Source organism: Coregonus clupeaformis, chromosome 16 (assembly GCF_020615455.1).
Source record: "Coregonus clupeaformis isolate EN_2021a chromosome 16, ASM2061545v1, whole genome shotgun sequence".
NCBI classification, from domain to species: Eukaryota; Metazoa; Chordata; class Actinopteri; order Salmoniformes; family Salmonidae; genus Coregonus; species Coregonus clupeaformis.
Genome location: NC_059207.1, coordinates 50,476,150 through 50,492,911, shown reverse-complemented (window position 1 = coordinate 50,492,911; position 16,762 = coordinate 50,476,150). Strand labels below are relative to the sequence as shown.

The window sequence follows — 16,762 nt, the reverse complement described above, 5'->3', positions numbered from 1 at the left end:
TCTGTAATTTTTATCATAGGTACATTTCAACTGTGAGAGACGGAATCTAAAACAAAAATCCAGAAAATCACATTGTATGACTTTTAAATAATTAATTTGAATTTTATTGCATGACATACGTATTTGATACATCAGAAAAGCAGAACTTAATATTTGGTACAGAAACCTTTGTTTGCAATTACAGAGATCATACATTGCATGACATAAGTATTTGATCACCTACCAACCAGTAAGAATTCCGGCTCTCACAGACCTGTTAGTTTTTCTTTAAGAAGCCCTCCTGTTCTCCACTCATTACCTGTATTAACTGCACCTGTTTAAACTTGTTACCTGTATAAAAGACACCTGTCCACACACTCAATCAAACAGACTCCAACCTCTCCACAATGGCCAAGACCAGAGAGCGGTGTAAGGACATCAGGGATACATTTGTAGACCTGCACAAGGCTGGGATGGGCTACAGGACAATAGGCAAGCAGCTTGGTGAGTAGGCAACAACTGTTGGCGCAATTATTAGAAAATGGAAGAAGTTCAAGATGACGGTCAATCACCCTCAGTCTGGGGCTCCATGCAAGATCTCACCTCGTGGGGCATCAATGATCATGAGGAAGGTGAGGGATCAGGACAGAACTACATGGCAGGACCTGGTCAATGACCTGAAGAGAGCTGGGACCACAGTCTCAAAGAAAACCATTAGTAACACACTACGCCGTCATGGATTAAAATACTGCAGCGCACGCAAGGTCCCCCTGCTCAAGCCAGCGCATGTCCAGGCCCGTCTGAAGTTTGCCAATGACCATCTGGATGATCCAGAGGAGGAATGGGAGAAGGTCATGTGGTCTGATGAGACAAAAATAGAGCTTTTTGGTCTAAACTCCACTCGCCGTGTTTGGAGGAAGAAGAAGGATGAGTACAACCCCAAGAACACCATCCCAACCGTGAATTATGGAGGTGGAAACATCATTCTTTGGGGATGCTTTTCTGCAAAGGGGACAGGATAACTGCACCGTATTGAGGGGAGGATGGATGGGGCCATGTATTGCGAGATCTTGGCCAACAACCTCCTTCCCTCAGTAAGAGCATTGAAGATGGGTCGTGGCTGGGTCTTCCAGCATGACAATGGCCCGAAACACACAGCCAGGGCAACTAAGGAGTGGCTCCGTAAGAAGCATCTCAAGGTCCTGGAGTGGCCTAGCCAGTCTCTAGACCTGAACCCAATAGAAAATCTTTGGAGGGAGCTTAAAGTCCTTATTGCCCAGCGACAGCCTCGAAACCTGAAGGATCTGGAGAAGGTATGGAGGAGTGGGCCAAAATCCCTGCTGCAGTGTGTGCAAACCTGGTCAAGACCTACAGGAAACGTATGATCTCTGTAATTGCAAACAAAAGTTTCTGTACCAAATATTAAGTTCTGCTTTTCTGATGTATCAAAAACTTATGTCATGCAATAAAATGCAAATTAATTACTTAAAAATCATACAATGTGATTTTCTGGATTTTTGTTTTAGATTCCGTCTCTCACATTTGAAGTGTACCTATGATAAAAATTACAGACCTCTACATGCTTTGTAAGTAGGAAAACCTGCAAAATCGGCAATGTATCAAATACTTGTTCTCCCCACTGTATCTGACCAAATTATGAAAGACAAGTATTGTAATTTTGAATTACGTAAAGTGAGTGTGGAAGAGGTGAACAAATTATTGTTGTTATATTCCATCCAAGTCTGACAACTTGGATGGAAAATTACTGAGGATAATAGCGGACGATATTACCACTTCTATTTGCCATATTTTCAATTTAAGCCTACTAGAATGTGTGTGCCCCCAGGCTTGGAGGGAAGCAAAAGTCATTCCGCTACCTAAGAATAGTAAAGCCCCCTTTACTGGCTCAAACAGCCGACCAATTAGCCTGTTACCAATCCTTAGTAAGCTATTGGAAAAAATTGTGTTTGACCAGATACAATGCTGTTTTACTGTAAACAAATTGACAACAAACGTTCAGCATGCTTATAGAAAATGACATTCAACAAGCACAGCACTTACACAAATGACTGATGATTGGCTGAGAGAAATTGATGATAAAAAGATTGTGGGGGCTGTTTTGTTAGACTTCAGTGCGGCTTTTGACATTATCGATCATAGTCTGCTGCTGGAAATAATGTATGTGTTATGGCTTATTAATTTTTATAGTGCACAGAGCTGCGGGCCAGAAGGTTGTGGGTTCGCAAACCACCATGGACAAGAGTAGGGGTGGAAAGATCTCCTTTATAGTAAAAGCATTGCATGAATCTATCATCGTGTTTGCAGGTCTGAGAAAAAAATGCCTTTTATAAACATCTTTTTTTATACCACACAAATTACCGAAATTACAGGCTAAGAATGGACAGTGTGTTCATCTTATCATATTTCTCTAATGCCAAATCAGTGTGTCTTGTTTGCAATGAAACTGTCCCTGTTTGCAAATAATTAAATCTGAGACATAGTTAGGAATCTGAGCATGGTACTTTCAAAAGTTAGGCCTACCTTTCCACCCCAGACAGAGTAGACCTACTGACGCAGGAAAAGGTAAGCTTTAACTGCTGGCTACTCTTCTCCATTGCTTAACCCAAAGAGAAAAGTGTTTCCCCAAAAGCTGTCTGGGTTTAAACATCTTCTGTTGTACAGAAAATGAATAGCTGAAATCGATTGATAGTAACAGAATGAGTTTACTTCCCAAGCTAATTAAATGTATTGTCTCCCCGGCTATAGAAGGTTGTAGCTCAGCCTCTGAATGTCAAAGAAACGAAACAATGATATCCCCATATGCATCAGTCACGTCCTTCCCAGGTACTTTACAGATTGTTTCTAGCATAAAGCATTGCGGACCAAAGCGATGTTATAGATCACTTTATACAATCAGATCCATTTTATTTTCTTAACAATCTTAAGCTAACAAGGGGTAGGCCTGTGCTTTTTGTCATTTTCTTTAATAAAAGGCAGGCCTATGGCATACCCTCAATTCGAGTCTTGGTTTTAACTAAACAGCCCTAATTTCATCTGTCAAACAGCTAGGCCTACCTCTTATTTCTTAAATAGGAAGAAATAGGCTCCAAAACAAAGCCCTCGTTATTAGTAAAGTCTAATAAAAATGAAGACTGTTTAAATGAATTAACAATGTAACTCTGATAAATACATCATGGGCAAGAAACATATTGTTTTTAATCAAATCAATTATAGTAGTAGCAAGCTATCAAAGTTGACCTCCGGTCCTCCTAGTCTGCACGCAAAATGTTCTGATCTACAGTAGGCCTAATCCCAAATTATTTCCGGAAGAAACCTTTGACTTTCCTCCAGAACTGCCACCGTAGGCCTACACAGCACAGCATTGGTTAGGCAGCACACAAAAAAGTTTGGGATCAGCAAGAGCAGAGCAGAGCAGGCCGGGGCTCAGGGTTGGAATATTCATTGCAGTGTGTAATGCAGCATAGTTTTATTTACACCATCCCAGCAGCTATCTTAGAAATATAACTTTGCTCTGTGCTTCTCCAAGCATGCACTTCGTAGCCTATAGGGTATGGATCATTTGATTGAGACCACACTAAATAGCCTATAGGCGCAATTGATATTGCATGCCCAGTGGAGAGATGAGGGGCAGCATCGGGCAACCATCGACATATAGCCTACTAAGCAACTAATGAATACTAAACACTGAGAAATATAGAGATTTTGTCAATTACAAATTACATGACCCTCATTACTAAACCCTCCCCTTGACTGAAATTGAAAAAACATGACCCTCCCCCATTTTCCTCCAGCTAACCATTCTGTAAATGTTGATCCATCCCATGGTGGTGAAGAATGAAAAAAAGCTGTGGAAATGGTTTCGAGGTCCAGATTGCAATTTGAGGAATTACAGTATACAACTACAAGTGAAAAGAAAGGACAGTACCCATACACCAGGGGTATTCAACCGGGGGTCCTGCAGGGGGTCTGCGAAAATATACACTGAGTGTACAAAACATTAGGAACATGCTCTTTCCAAGACATAGACTGACCAGGTGAATCCAGGTGAAAGCTACAGTTGAAGTCGGAAGTTTACATACACCTTAGCCAAATACATTTAAACTCTGTTTTTCACAATTCCTGACATTTAATCCTAGTAAAAATTATCTGTCTTAGGTCAGTTAGGATCACCACTTTATTTTAAGAATGTGAAATATCAGAATAATAGTAGAGAGAATTATTTATTTCAGCTTTTATTTCTTTCATCACATTCCCAGTGGGTCAGAAGTTTACATACACTCAATTAGTATTTGGTAGCATTGCCTTTAAATTGTTTAACTTGTGTCAAACGTTTCGGGTAGCCTTCCACAAGCTTCCCACAATAAGTTGGGTGAATTTTGGCCCATTCCTCCTGATAGAGCTGGTGTAACTGAGTCAGGTTTGTAGGCCTCTTTGCTCGCAGATGCTTTTTCAGTTCTGCCCACAAATGTTCTATAGGATTGAGGTCAGGGCTTTGTGATGGCCACTCCAATACCTTGACTTTGTTGTCCTTAAGCCATTTTGACACAACTTGCTTGGAGTCATTGTCCATTTGGAAGACCCATATGCGACCAAGCTTTAACTTCCTGATTGATGTCTTGAGATGTTGCTTCAATATATCCATATAATTTTACTTCCACATGATGCAATCTATTTTGTGAAGTGCACCAGTCCCTCCTGCAGCAAAGCACCCCCACAGCATGATGCTGCCACCCCCGTGCTTCAAAGTTGGGGTGGTGTTCTTCGGCTTGCAAGTGCCCCCTATTTCCTCCAAACATAACGATGGTCATTATGGCCAAACAGTTCTAATTTTGTTTCATCAGACCAGAGGACATTTCTCCAAAAAGTATGATCTTTGTCCCCATGTGCAGTTGCAAACCGTAGTCTGGCTTTTTTATGGCGGTTTTGGAGCAGTGGCTTCTTCCTTGCTGAGCGGCCTTTCAGGTTATGTCAATATAGGACTTGTTTTACTGTGGATATAGATACTTCTGTACCTGTTTCCTCCAGCATCTTCACAAGGTCCTTTGCTGTTGTTCTGGGATTGATTTGCACTTTCCGCACCAAAGTACGTTCATCTCTAGGAGACAGAACGCGTCTCCTTCCTGAGCGGTATGACGGCTGCGTGGTCCCATGGTGTTTATACTTGCGTACTATTGTTTGTACAGATGAACATGGTACCTTCAGGTTTTTGGAAATTGCTCCCAAAGATGAACCAGACTTGTGGAGGTCTACAATTTTTTTCTGAGGTCTTGGCTGATTTCTTTTGATTTTCCCATGATGTCAAGCAAAGAGGCACTGAGTTTGAAGGTAGGCCTTGAAATACATCCACAGGTACACCTCCAATTGACTCAAATTATGTCAATTAGCCTATCAGAAGCTTCTAAAGCCATGACATCATTTTCTGGAATTTTCTAAACTGTTTAAAGGCACAGTAATATAATAATAATAATAATAATAATAAATAATAATAATAATAATAATAATAATAATAAAAATAATAAAATAATAATAATAATAATAATAATAATAATAATAATAATAATAATAATAATATAATAATATAATAATAATAAATAATAATAATTATAATAATAATAATAATAATAATAATAATAATAATAATATGCCATTTAGCAGACGCTTTTATCCAAAGCGACTTACAGTCATGCGTGCATACATTTTTGTGTATGGGTGGTCCCGGGGATCGAACCCACTACCTTGGCGTTACAAGCGCCGTGCTCTACCAGCTGAGCTACAGAGGACCACTCAACTTAGTGGTTTACATACAGTCAACTTAGTGTATGTAAACTTCTGACCCACTGGAATTGTGATACAGTGAATTATAAGTGCAATAATCTGTCTGTAAACAATTGTTGGAAAAATTACTTGTGTCATGCACAAAGTAGATGTCCTAACCGACTTGCCAAAACTATAGTTTGTTAACAAGAAATCCCTTATTGATATCACCTGTTAAATCCACTTCAATCAGTGTAGATGAAGGAGAGAAGACAGGTTAAATAAGGATTTTTAAGCCTTGACACAATTAAGACATGGATTGTGTATGTGTGCTATTCAGAGGGTGAATGGTCAAGATAAAATATTTAAGTGCCTTTGAACGGGATATGGTAGTAGATGCCAGGCGCACTGGTTTGAGTGTGTCAAGAATGGCAACGCTGCTGGGTTTTTCACGCTCAACAGTTTCCTGTGTGTATCAAGAATGGTCCACCACCCAAAGGACATCTAGCCAACTTGACACAACTGTGGGAAGCAATGGAGTCAACATGGGCCAGCATCCCTGTGGAATGCATTCGACACCTTGTAGTTCAGATTAATTGAGGCTGTTTTGAAAGGGGGTGCAACTCAATAGTAGGAAGGTGATCCTGATGTTTTGTAATATATATAAAATATATAAGAGTGTGCAAAGCTGTCATCAAGGCAAAGGGTGGCTACTTTGAAGAATCTAAAATATATTTTGATTTGTTTAACACTTTTTTGGTTACTACATGATTCTATATATGTGTTATTTCATAGTTTTGATGTCTTCACTATTATTCTACAATGTAGAAAATAGTAAAAATAAAGAAAAACCCTTGAAATGAGTAGGTGTGTCCAAACTTTTGACTGGTACTGTCTATACATTGCATTCAGAAAGTATTCAGACCCCTTGACTTTTTCCACATTTTGTTACGTTACAGCCTTATTCTAAAATGGATTAAATAGTTTTTCCTCATCAATCTACACACAATACCCCATAATGACAAAGCAAAAACAGGTTTTTAGATTTCTTTAGCACATTTACAGTGGCTTGCGAAAGTATTCACCCCCCTTGGCATTTTTCCTATTTTGTTGCCTTACAACCTGGAATTAAAATGGATTTTTTGGGGGTTTGTATCATTTGATTTACACAACATGCTTACCACTTTGAAGATGCAAAATATGTTTTATTGTGAAACAAACAAGAAATTAGCGTGCATAACTATTCACCCCCCCCCAAAGTCAATACTTTGTAGAGCCACCTTTTGCAGCAATTACAGCTGCAAGTCTCATCGGGTATATCTCTATAAGCTTGGCACATCTAGCCACTGGGAGTTTTTCCCATTCTTCAAGGCAAAACTGCTCCAGCTCCTTCAAGTTGGATGGGTTCCACTGGTGTACAGCAATCTTTAAGTCATACCACAGATTTTCAATTGGATTGAGGTCTGGGCTTTGACTAGGCCATTCCAATACATTTAAATGTTTCCCCTTAAACCACTCGAGTGATGCTTTAGCAGTATGCTTAGGGTAATTGTCCTGCTGGAAGGTGAACCTCTGTCCCAGTCTCAAATCTCTGGAAGACTGAAACAGGTTTCACTCAAGAATTTCCCTGTATTTAGCGCCATCCATCATTCCTTCAATCCTGACCAGTTTCCCAGTCCCTGCCGAGGAAAAAAATCCCCACAGCATGATGCTGCAACCACCATGGTTCACTGTGGGGATGGTGTACTCGGAGTGATGAGAGGTGTTGGGTTTGCGCCAGACATAGCGTTTTCCTTGATGGCCTCCTTGATGGTTTTTTAATAATGTAATAATTATAAGGTGCTCCATGGGATGTTCAAAGTTTCAGATATTTTTCTATAACCCAACCCTGATCTGTACTTCTCCACAACTTTGTCCCTGACCTGTTTGGAGAGCTCCTTGGTCTTCATGGTGCCGCTTGCTTGGTGGTGCCCCTTGCTTAGTGGTGTTGCACTCTGGGGCCTTTCAGAACAGGTGTATATATACTGAGATCATGTGACAGATCATGTGACAATTAGATTGCACACAGGTGGACTTTATTTAACTAATTATGTGACTTCTGAAGGTAATTGGTTGCACCAGATCTTATTTAGGGGCTTCATAGCAAAGGGGGTGAATACATACGCACGCACCACTTTTCCGTTATTTATTTATTCGCATAATTTCACTTACCAATTTGGACTATTTTGTGTATGTCCATTACAGGTTGTAATGCAACAAAATAGGAAAAACACCAAGGGGGATGAATACTTTTGCAAGGCACTGTATAATAAAAAAAATACATTTACATAGGTATTCAGACCCTTTACTCAGTTGAAGCACCTTTGGCAGCGATTACAGCCTCGAGTCTTCTTGGGTATGACGCTACAAGCTTGGCACACCTGTATTTGGGGAGTTTCTCCCATTCTTCTCTGCAGATCCTCTCAAGCTCTGTCAGGTTGGATGGGGAGTGTCACTGCACAGCTATTTTCAGGTCTCTCCAGAGATGTTAGATCGGGTTGAAGTCAGATGAAGGCCCTAAAAATTGTCAAATACTCCAGCCACCCTAGTCATAGACTGTTCTCTCTGCTACCGCATGGCAAGCGGTACCGGAGCACCAAGTCTAGGTCCAAAAGGCTTCTTAACAGCTTCTACCCCCAAGCCATAAGACTTAACAGCTAATCATGGCTACCTGGACTATTTGCATTGTCCCCCCCACCCCACCCCCTATTTTACGCTGCTGATACTCTCTGTTTATTATCTATGCATAGTCACTTTAACTATACCCACATGTACATATTACCTCAATTACCTCGACTAACCGGTGCCCCCACACATTGACTCTGTACCGGTACCCCCTGTATATAGCCTCCCTACTGTTATTTTATTTTACTGCTGCTCTTTAATTATTTGTTATTTAAATGTTTTACTTATCTATTTTTTACTTAACAATTTTTCTTAAAACTGCATTGTTGGTTAAGGGCTTGTAAGTAAGCATTTCACTGTAAGGTGAAACACCTGTTGTATTTGGTGCATTTGATTTGTCAAATGGCTGGGCCACTCAAGGACATTCAGAGACTTGTCCCGAAATGGCATTCAGGCCAAAGAGTTCAATCTTGGTTTCATCAGACCAGAGAATCAGAGAAGCCCATAGAAACACATTAGGCTTATTTTGGACAGATTTTTGGCAAGAGTGAAGCCTCTCGCTTCGCCTCTTCCTCTCTGCCTACAGTAGAAAAGAGGGGAATATATTATTTCTAATGATGTTAACTTTATGTTTCACCTAATATTGAGCAACTTACACTCATTGGAACTAATTACACTCACTGAAGTATCTGACATAGGCTTTGAAAAAGCTCCCGCGAGTACCAGTCGAGGCAAATTACGCTGTCTGCTGGCACGCTTTCTTGACTTGGACTTACATTTTTGCCAACATATTGCTAACCTTTGTTTACCCAGCTAAACAGCTGCAGGCACAATTATCGTATAATAATCATCTTAATACATTCATTTTAGGAGAAGGGGGATTCAACATTATATTCAAGTAAATATAGTTTATCCAATTGCAGTTTTTCTTTTTTACATAAAGTTGGTAAAGTTGGAGGGAAAGCTTCATTTCCAAAAGTTCTAAACAGTCAAAACCATTCCTTTTTTGAGACAGGGGTGTCACCAAAGCTGTGTTGTATTCATTAGGTATGTCTTTCAAAGATCAATACATTTTCTATCATTTACATGACAATTAAGCATTACCTAAAATTACATAATCGTCACAGCCCTAGTTTCGAGTTACATTTCTAGCTAATAGGCTACGTTAGAGTTTACACTTCTTCCAATGTTGGGAGGTCAAAATAATGAAAAACTATTTACCAATTTTATTTTAAAATGTTGATTACTTGTCCTTGCCATTATCATTCACTGGATAATATGATGGGGTTCCCTGGGTCGCCGGTTTGCCTGGGTAGGAAAAGGTTGAAGACCCCTGCCATACACTGTTTACACTTAGTTTAGGTGTGAAGCATCTAAACAGTGAGTAGATATCATGCTTGTTTTTCCTGGCCTATATGATGTCAGTCTGATAATCTCCCCAGGTGACCCTGTCAGATGACACACTTCATCCCCATCAAATAATACAATGTGTCGTCAACATGACATCAACATGATAATAAAATAGCATTGATAACTGTGATGTCAAAAACAACCTTAATTTACCCAGCTATGTTCTCTAAAGCCTCTTTACTGACCCACCTAACTGTGAGTGACCTTATAGAGTGTTTCCCAGGTACCCAGACGTTTAAAGATCTGGGAACATTTTGAATAATGGGCATTAATCCCAGTCCAGATGGAACTCTTTGTTCTTCAGTACAATTTGCACAGTGGGATCACACTGTGGTCACAAGTTGCCACATTTAATTATATCTAGTACAATACCTTAGTTTTGAGACCACAAGGTGCAACAGGGACTGGGGTTCAAGTAGGACTTTTTCATGTAGTGCTCATACAACCACTGAATTTACTGAGTTTTTAAAACTTCATGAAACATGTTTACAGATTATTCTTCCTAATACATTTCTTATATCGGAAATGTAACCTCAGCGCATGTCAGTTATTTATTCTGGGTAAACACACATACACACACACACTCAGAGCTCACCTGCCCACTCTCCCATTGATTTAAAGAAGGACTCTGGCTGCGGAAACCAAATTCTGGGATAAAACATCTTGGCGAATCGGACCATTTTCACTCCATAAAAGACTACGACTGCAGCACCAAGGCAGACAAAGAACAGCTCCATTAAATCCACAGCAGACCCACTGGCTCTTTAAGACTATCTGCCTGCCACAACAAACTCTGTCTGTGTGTGAGTATATGTTTGTCTGCTCTGACCACACCACAATTCCTCAGCCCAGACTTACACACTGGGGATTGACAGAGGGAATAGCCAATCCATAGCCACTTCCCCATACACACACACACACACACACACACAGAAGGCAACACAGACACACACAAAATCAAAATCAAGATACACCTCCCCTTTCAGTTTAGTACAATGCATGCAATTTGTCAGATGTAGTCTCTGCCTCTCTGTATCAAATTCAGATTTCGGAGTTAGTGTAGAAAGTCTCTCATCCATTTCCTAACAGCTGCCTTTTGCTGAATGAAGACAACTTTCTTGAAAAAGCCTTAGAGCTATCCATATGGTATGGACCGTATCTGAGCTATTTTGACATGGGTTACACAGAAATAAAAGTCATGATTGCCAGGAATAAGACTAGTCCAATGGATGCAATATTCTGTACTAGGAATATTAAAAACTACAATTTAAATCAAGGTCGGTGTCTTTTAAACCAAGGTGTGTGGTTTTACATGTGTTTTGGATACTCAGTTGTACCAGCATATTGAATACACACTGCTGTGCACAGGCACAGACCTTTACTTCTTTATTTGTACTGTTTTAAAGTATGCTGCTGGCCTTCTTCAGAATGCATCAAGGAGACTATAGTAAATGGACAAAACAGCGACAAACCCACTCATATGCAAGTGCTTGTATGCAGCAGACAAACAAGAAAATAACTTACAGGTGACTTAACATCTGGGAATAATCTATTCTGACTCTCACACACCCAACATTCCCACACAGATCACATCATATGACAGTTGATTCAGATCTTTGAATTTTGGGATCTTTCCTTGTGGACCCATTTTATCCAGGGATAACAGTCAATATTGTGGCATTTTGTCACCCTGAACCACACAGGTAATACAAAGGTCTATGGCAGAACTTGAGTTGGGAAGTGCTTGATCAAGCCGAGTGGCTGGGGTTTGTGTGCTTGTGTCGGATCAATTTCAGGGACCATTTTGGCAATAGGCCCATCTGTAATGTAATGTTGTAAGCAAAAAACGATATAAAAACAACGATAAAACAATGACACTCCTCTGTACTGAAGATGATAAGTACATGCAGTACTAATTACTGTACATGCAAAACACATATCAGTATTTCTAAAAAGGGAAATTGTTCATTATCTCCAATCTTGTGGTTAAAAATGGTTGTACACATCTTCATTCATAAAGGTAGCTGCTGGTGGCAACAAAATATGCTATTTCATCAAAACGCAACTTCCCTTACAAAAAAGCACTATGGGATTCCTATAGGAAACTATACACCTAGTGTACAAAACATTAACACCTGCTCTTTCCATGACAGACTGACCAGGTGAATCCAGGTGAAAGCAACAGCATGATTCCTTATTGATGTCACGTTAAATCCACTTCAATCAGTGTAGATGAAGGGGGGGAGACAGGTTAAAGAAGGATTTTTAAGCCTTGAGACAATTGAGACATGGATTGTGTATGTGTGCCATTCAGAGGGTGAATGGGCAAGACAAAATATTTAAGTGCCTTTAAACGGGATATGGTAGTAGGTGCCAGGCGCACCGGTTTGTGTGAAGAACTGCAACACTGCTGGGTTTTTCACACTCAACAGTTTCCTGTGTGTATCAAAACAAGGTCCACCACTCAAAGGACATCCAGTCATCTTGACACAACTGTGGGAAGCATTGCAGTCAACATGGGCCAGCATCCCTGTGGAACTCTCTCGACACCTTGTAGACTCCATGACCCAACGAATTGAGGCTGTTCTGAGGGCAAAGGGGGTTGGGGGGGGGTTCTTAATGTTTTGTACACTCAGTGTAAGTCTTCTATAGTAAGCTTGTAGGGCTCTATGATATTTTATTTGTAGCTTTGACAGGGAGGTGTTGCTTTGGGATGAGAGGAACATGCGTCAGCCTCTCAGTGAGAATGCCCTGGGCGGAGTAGTGTGGTGACTGAAGTGGAATCCTACCCATGAGCACTTGTGACTACCACATCCTTCACTGCCAGGCCAGCAAGCCCTGGGGAGTCTGACTGTAACTTAAGAGCTGGTAATGTTTTGTCATTGTGTCAAACCTGTATTTTTCACTTGTTCCTCTAGAGGGAAGCGGAGGAGCATGTTCCATCCTAGCCTCCTACATCCTCCACAACTCCCTGGCCTACGGGCAGATTGGTCCCACTTGTCCCTGGAACAGCCTCCTCCCTGCTCCCGTCTGTAGACCACAGAGCCAAGACAGAGAGCCCTGAGAATTCGGTATGAATCTCCAGCTACCAGCTTCGACACCTCCTTGGAGGATGACGCAGGTCGTTACATACCTGAGCGCTTATCCCTGCCACCTGCTAGCTCTGTGGCAGGCCCACCTCCTTATCCCAACCCTGCAGAAGACAGCACTGCAGTGTCCTGCCTAATAGCCAGCTGCTCATTCTATGACCACATGCTTCATGTGTGGCGCTGGGACTGGACCCCAGAGGAGGTAGCCTTCACTGTGAATAAGTAAGTATTCAACCCCTTTGTTATGGCAAGCCTAAATAAATTCAGAAGTAAAAATTTGCTTAACAAGTCACATAAGTTGTATGGACTCACTGTGTGCAATAAGTGTTTAAATTTTTTTTTTATGACTACCTCATCTCTGTACCCCACATATACAATTATCTGTAAGGTCCCTCAGTCGAGCAGTGAATTTCAAACAAAGATTCAACCACAAAGACCAGGGAGGTTTTCCAATGCCTCGCAAAGAAGGGCACCTATTGGTAGATGGGTAAAAAAAGCAGACAGTGAACATACCTTTGAGCATGGCGAAGTTATTAATTACACTTTGGATGGTGTACCAATACACCCAGTCACTACAGTGAGGGAAAAAAGTATTTGATCCCCTGCTGATTTTGTACGTTTTCCCACTGACAAAGACATGATCAGTCTATAATTTTAATGGTAGGTTTATTTGAACAGTGAGACAGAATAACAACAAAAAAATCCAGAAAAACGCATGTCAAAAATGTTATAAAATTGATTTGCATTTTAATTAGGGAAATAAGTATTTGACCCCCTCTCAATCAGAAAGATTTCTGGCTCCCAGGTGTCTTTAATACAGGTAACGAGCTGAGATTAGGAGCACACTCTTAAAGGGAGTGCTCCTAATCTCAGCTTGTTACCTGTATAAAAAAAGACACTTGTCCACAGAAGCAATCAATCAATCAATCAGATTCCAAACTCTCCACCATGGCCAAGACCAAAGAGCTCTCCAAGGATGTCAGGGACAACATTGTAGACCTACACAAGGCTGGAATGGGCTACAAGACCATCGCCAAGCAGCTTGGTGAGAAGGTGACAACATTTGGTGTGATTATTCGCAAATGGAAGAAACACAAAATAACTGTCAATCTCCCTCGGCCTGGGGCTCCATGCAAGATCTCACCTCGTGGAGTTGCAATGATCATGAGAACGGTGAGGAATCAGCCCAGAACTACACGGGAGGATCTTGTCAATGATCTCAAGGCAGCTGGGACCATAATCACCAAGAAAACAATTGGTAACACACTGCTCAAGAAAGCACATATACAGGCCTGTCTGAAGTTTGCCAATGAACATCTGAATGATTCAGAGGAGAACTGGGTGAAAGTGTTGTGGTCAGATGAGACCAAAATCGAGCTCTTTGGCATCAACTCAACTCGCCATGTTTGGAGGAGGAGGAATGCTGCCTATGACCCCAAGAACACCATCCCCACCGTCAAACATGGAGGTGGAAACATTATGCTTTGGGGGTGTTTTTCTGCTAAGGGGACAGGATAACTTCACCGCATTAAAGGGACGATGGACGGGGCCATGTACCGTCAAATCCTGGGTGAGAACCTCCTTCCCCTCAGCCAGGGCATTGAAAATGGGTCGTGGATGGGTATTCCAGCATGACAATGACCCAAAACACACGGCCAAGACAACAAAGGAGTGGCTCAAGAAGAGGCTCATTAAGGTCCTGGAGTGGCATAGCCAGTCTCCAGACCTTAATCCCATAGAAAATCTGTGGAGGGAGCTGAAGGTTCGAGTTGCCAAACGTCAGCCTCGAAACCTTAATGACTTGGAGAAGATCTGCAAAGAGGAGTGGGACAAAATCCCTCCTGAGATGTGTGCAAACCTGGTGGCCAACTACAAGAAACGTCTGACCTCTGTGATTGCCAACAAGGGTTTTGCCAACAAGGGTTTTGCCACCAAGTACTAAGTCATGTTTTGCAGAGGGGTCAAATACTTATTTCCCTCATTAAAATGCAAATCAATTTATAACATTTTTGACATGCATTTTTCTGGATTTTTTTTGGATTATTCTGTCTCTCACTGTTCAAATAAACCTACCATTAAAATTATAGACTGATCATGTCTTTGTCAGTGGGCAAATGTACAAAATCAGCAGGGGATCAAATACTTTTTTTCCCTCACTGTACAAAGATACAGGCGTCCTTCCTAACTCAGTTGCCAGAGAGGAAGGAAACCGCTCAGGGATTTCACGAGGCCAATGGTGACTTTAAAACAGTTACAGAGTTTCATGGCTGCGATAGGAGAAAACTGAGGATGGATCAACAACATTGTAGTTACTCCACAATACTATCCTAACTGACAGAGTGAAAAGAAAGAAACCTGTACAGAATAAACATATTCCAAAACATTCTTCCTGTTTGCAACAACGCACTAAAGTAATACTGTAAAAAATGTGGCAAAGCAATTCACTTTTTGTCCTGAATACAAAGTGTTATGTTTGGGGCAAATCCAATACAACACATTACTGAGTTCCACTCTCCATATTATCAAGCACATTGGTGGCTGCATCATGTTATGGGTATGCTTGTAATCGTTAAGGATAACAAAAGAAACGGAATGGAGCTAAGCACAGGCAAAATCCTACAGGAAAACCTGGTTCAGTCTGTTTTCCATCACAGATTAGGAGATTCATTCACCTTTCAGCAGGACAATAACCTAAAACAAGGCCAAATCTACACTGGAGTTGCTTACCAAGAAATGAAAATGGTTGTCTAGCAATTATCAACAACCAATTTGACAGCACTTGAAGAATTTTGAAAAGAACAAAATGGGCAAATGTTGCACGATCCAGGTGTGGAAAGCTCTTAGACTTACCCAGAAAGACCAAAGGTGCTTCTATAAAGTAGTGACTCGGGTGTGAATACTTATGTAAATTAGTTCTGCATTTCATTTTCAATACATCTGCAAACATTTCTAAAAACATATTTTCACTTTCTCATTATGGGGTATTGTGTGTAGATGGGTGATACATTAATCTTTAATTTAGGCTGTAAGGCAATAAAATGTGGACTTAGTCAAGGGGTCTGAATACTTTGAAGGCACTGTATGTGGTTTTGGTTGTTGGGTCAATTAGACCAGGCCCATTTAGAGTTAGTCTTTCCAAAAAATAAAAAGTTATTTCAGAATATTTATTCAAGTTAGCTGGTTAACTCATTGATCCCACTTTGTAGTATACCCCTCTGGAGGCAGAGACAGAAGATTTCACACGACTGTACCTGCCTCGCTTATTTGAATGTAAAAAAAAAACTAAAAAACAACCAGCACCAATTTTATAATTTGTTTAGCTTTTTTGAAGAAACATTCAAATCTTCAAGATTGAGCACTTTGAGTAAAAAGCAAAAAAAAAATGATGAAAAACCGTCACATTTGTTGATTTCTACTGAAAGTGCTATATCTTGAAAACTTTACTTCTGACATGTCCCCATTGTTGGGGACCACATCAACAATGGACTAATGAACAAAATACTAAAATATGTTTTTTTGGAGTTAACTATCCCTTTAACTTATGCTTCCCTGACAAGTGCATCATGGAATTGTTACAACTGTTGTGCTCAGAAATTATGTTCCAGGATAAGCATTTGTTAAATCCACTTGTATGTACTTTCATGTACAGCGCATTCGGAAAGTATTCAGACCAATTCCCCTTTTCCAAATTTTTGTTATGTTACAGGCTTATTCTAAAATGGATTAAATACAAATTTCATTAATCTACACACAATACCCCATAATGACAAAGCAAGAACAAGTTTTTAGACATTTTTGCAAATGTATAACAAACAAAACAGAAATACCTTATTTACATAAGTATT

General features: G+C 40.5%; 1 protein-coding gene across 1 annotated transcript in view; it reads right to left on the bottom strand.

Annotated features, from left to right (window-relative positions):
* hsd17b3 (hydroxysteroid (17-beta) dehydrogenase 3) overlaps positions 1 to 10,659 on the bottom strand; it is a 35,024-nt gene extending 24,365 nt beyond the window's left edge. The window contains exon 1 of the mRNA XM_041901416.1: positions 10,424 to 10,659. Within this exon, the coding sequence (XP_041757350.1) occupies positions 10,424 to 10,565 (142 nt within the window). The 5' untranslated portion in view covers positions 10,566 to 10,659. The remainder of the gene's footprint in view (positions 1 to 10,423) is intronic.
* Positions 10,660 to 16,762: the final 6,103 nt, after the last annotated feature.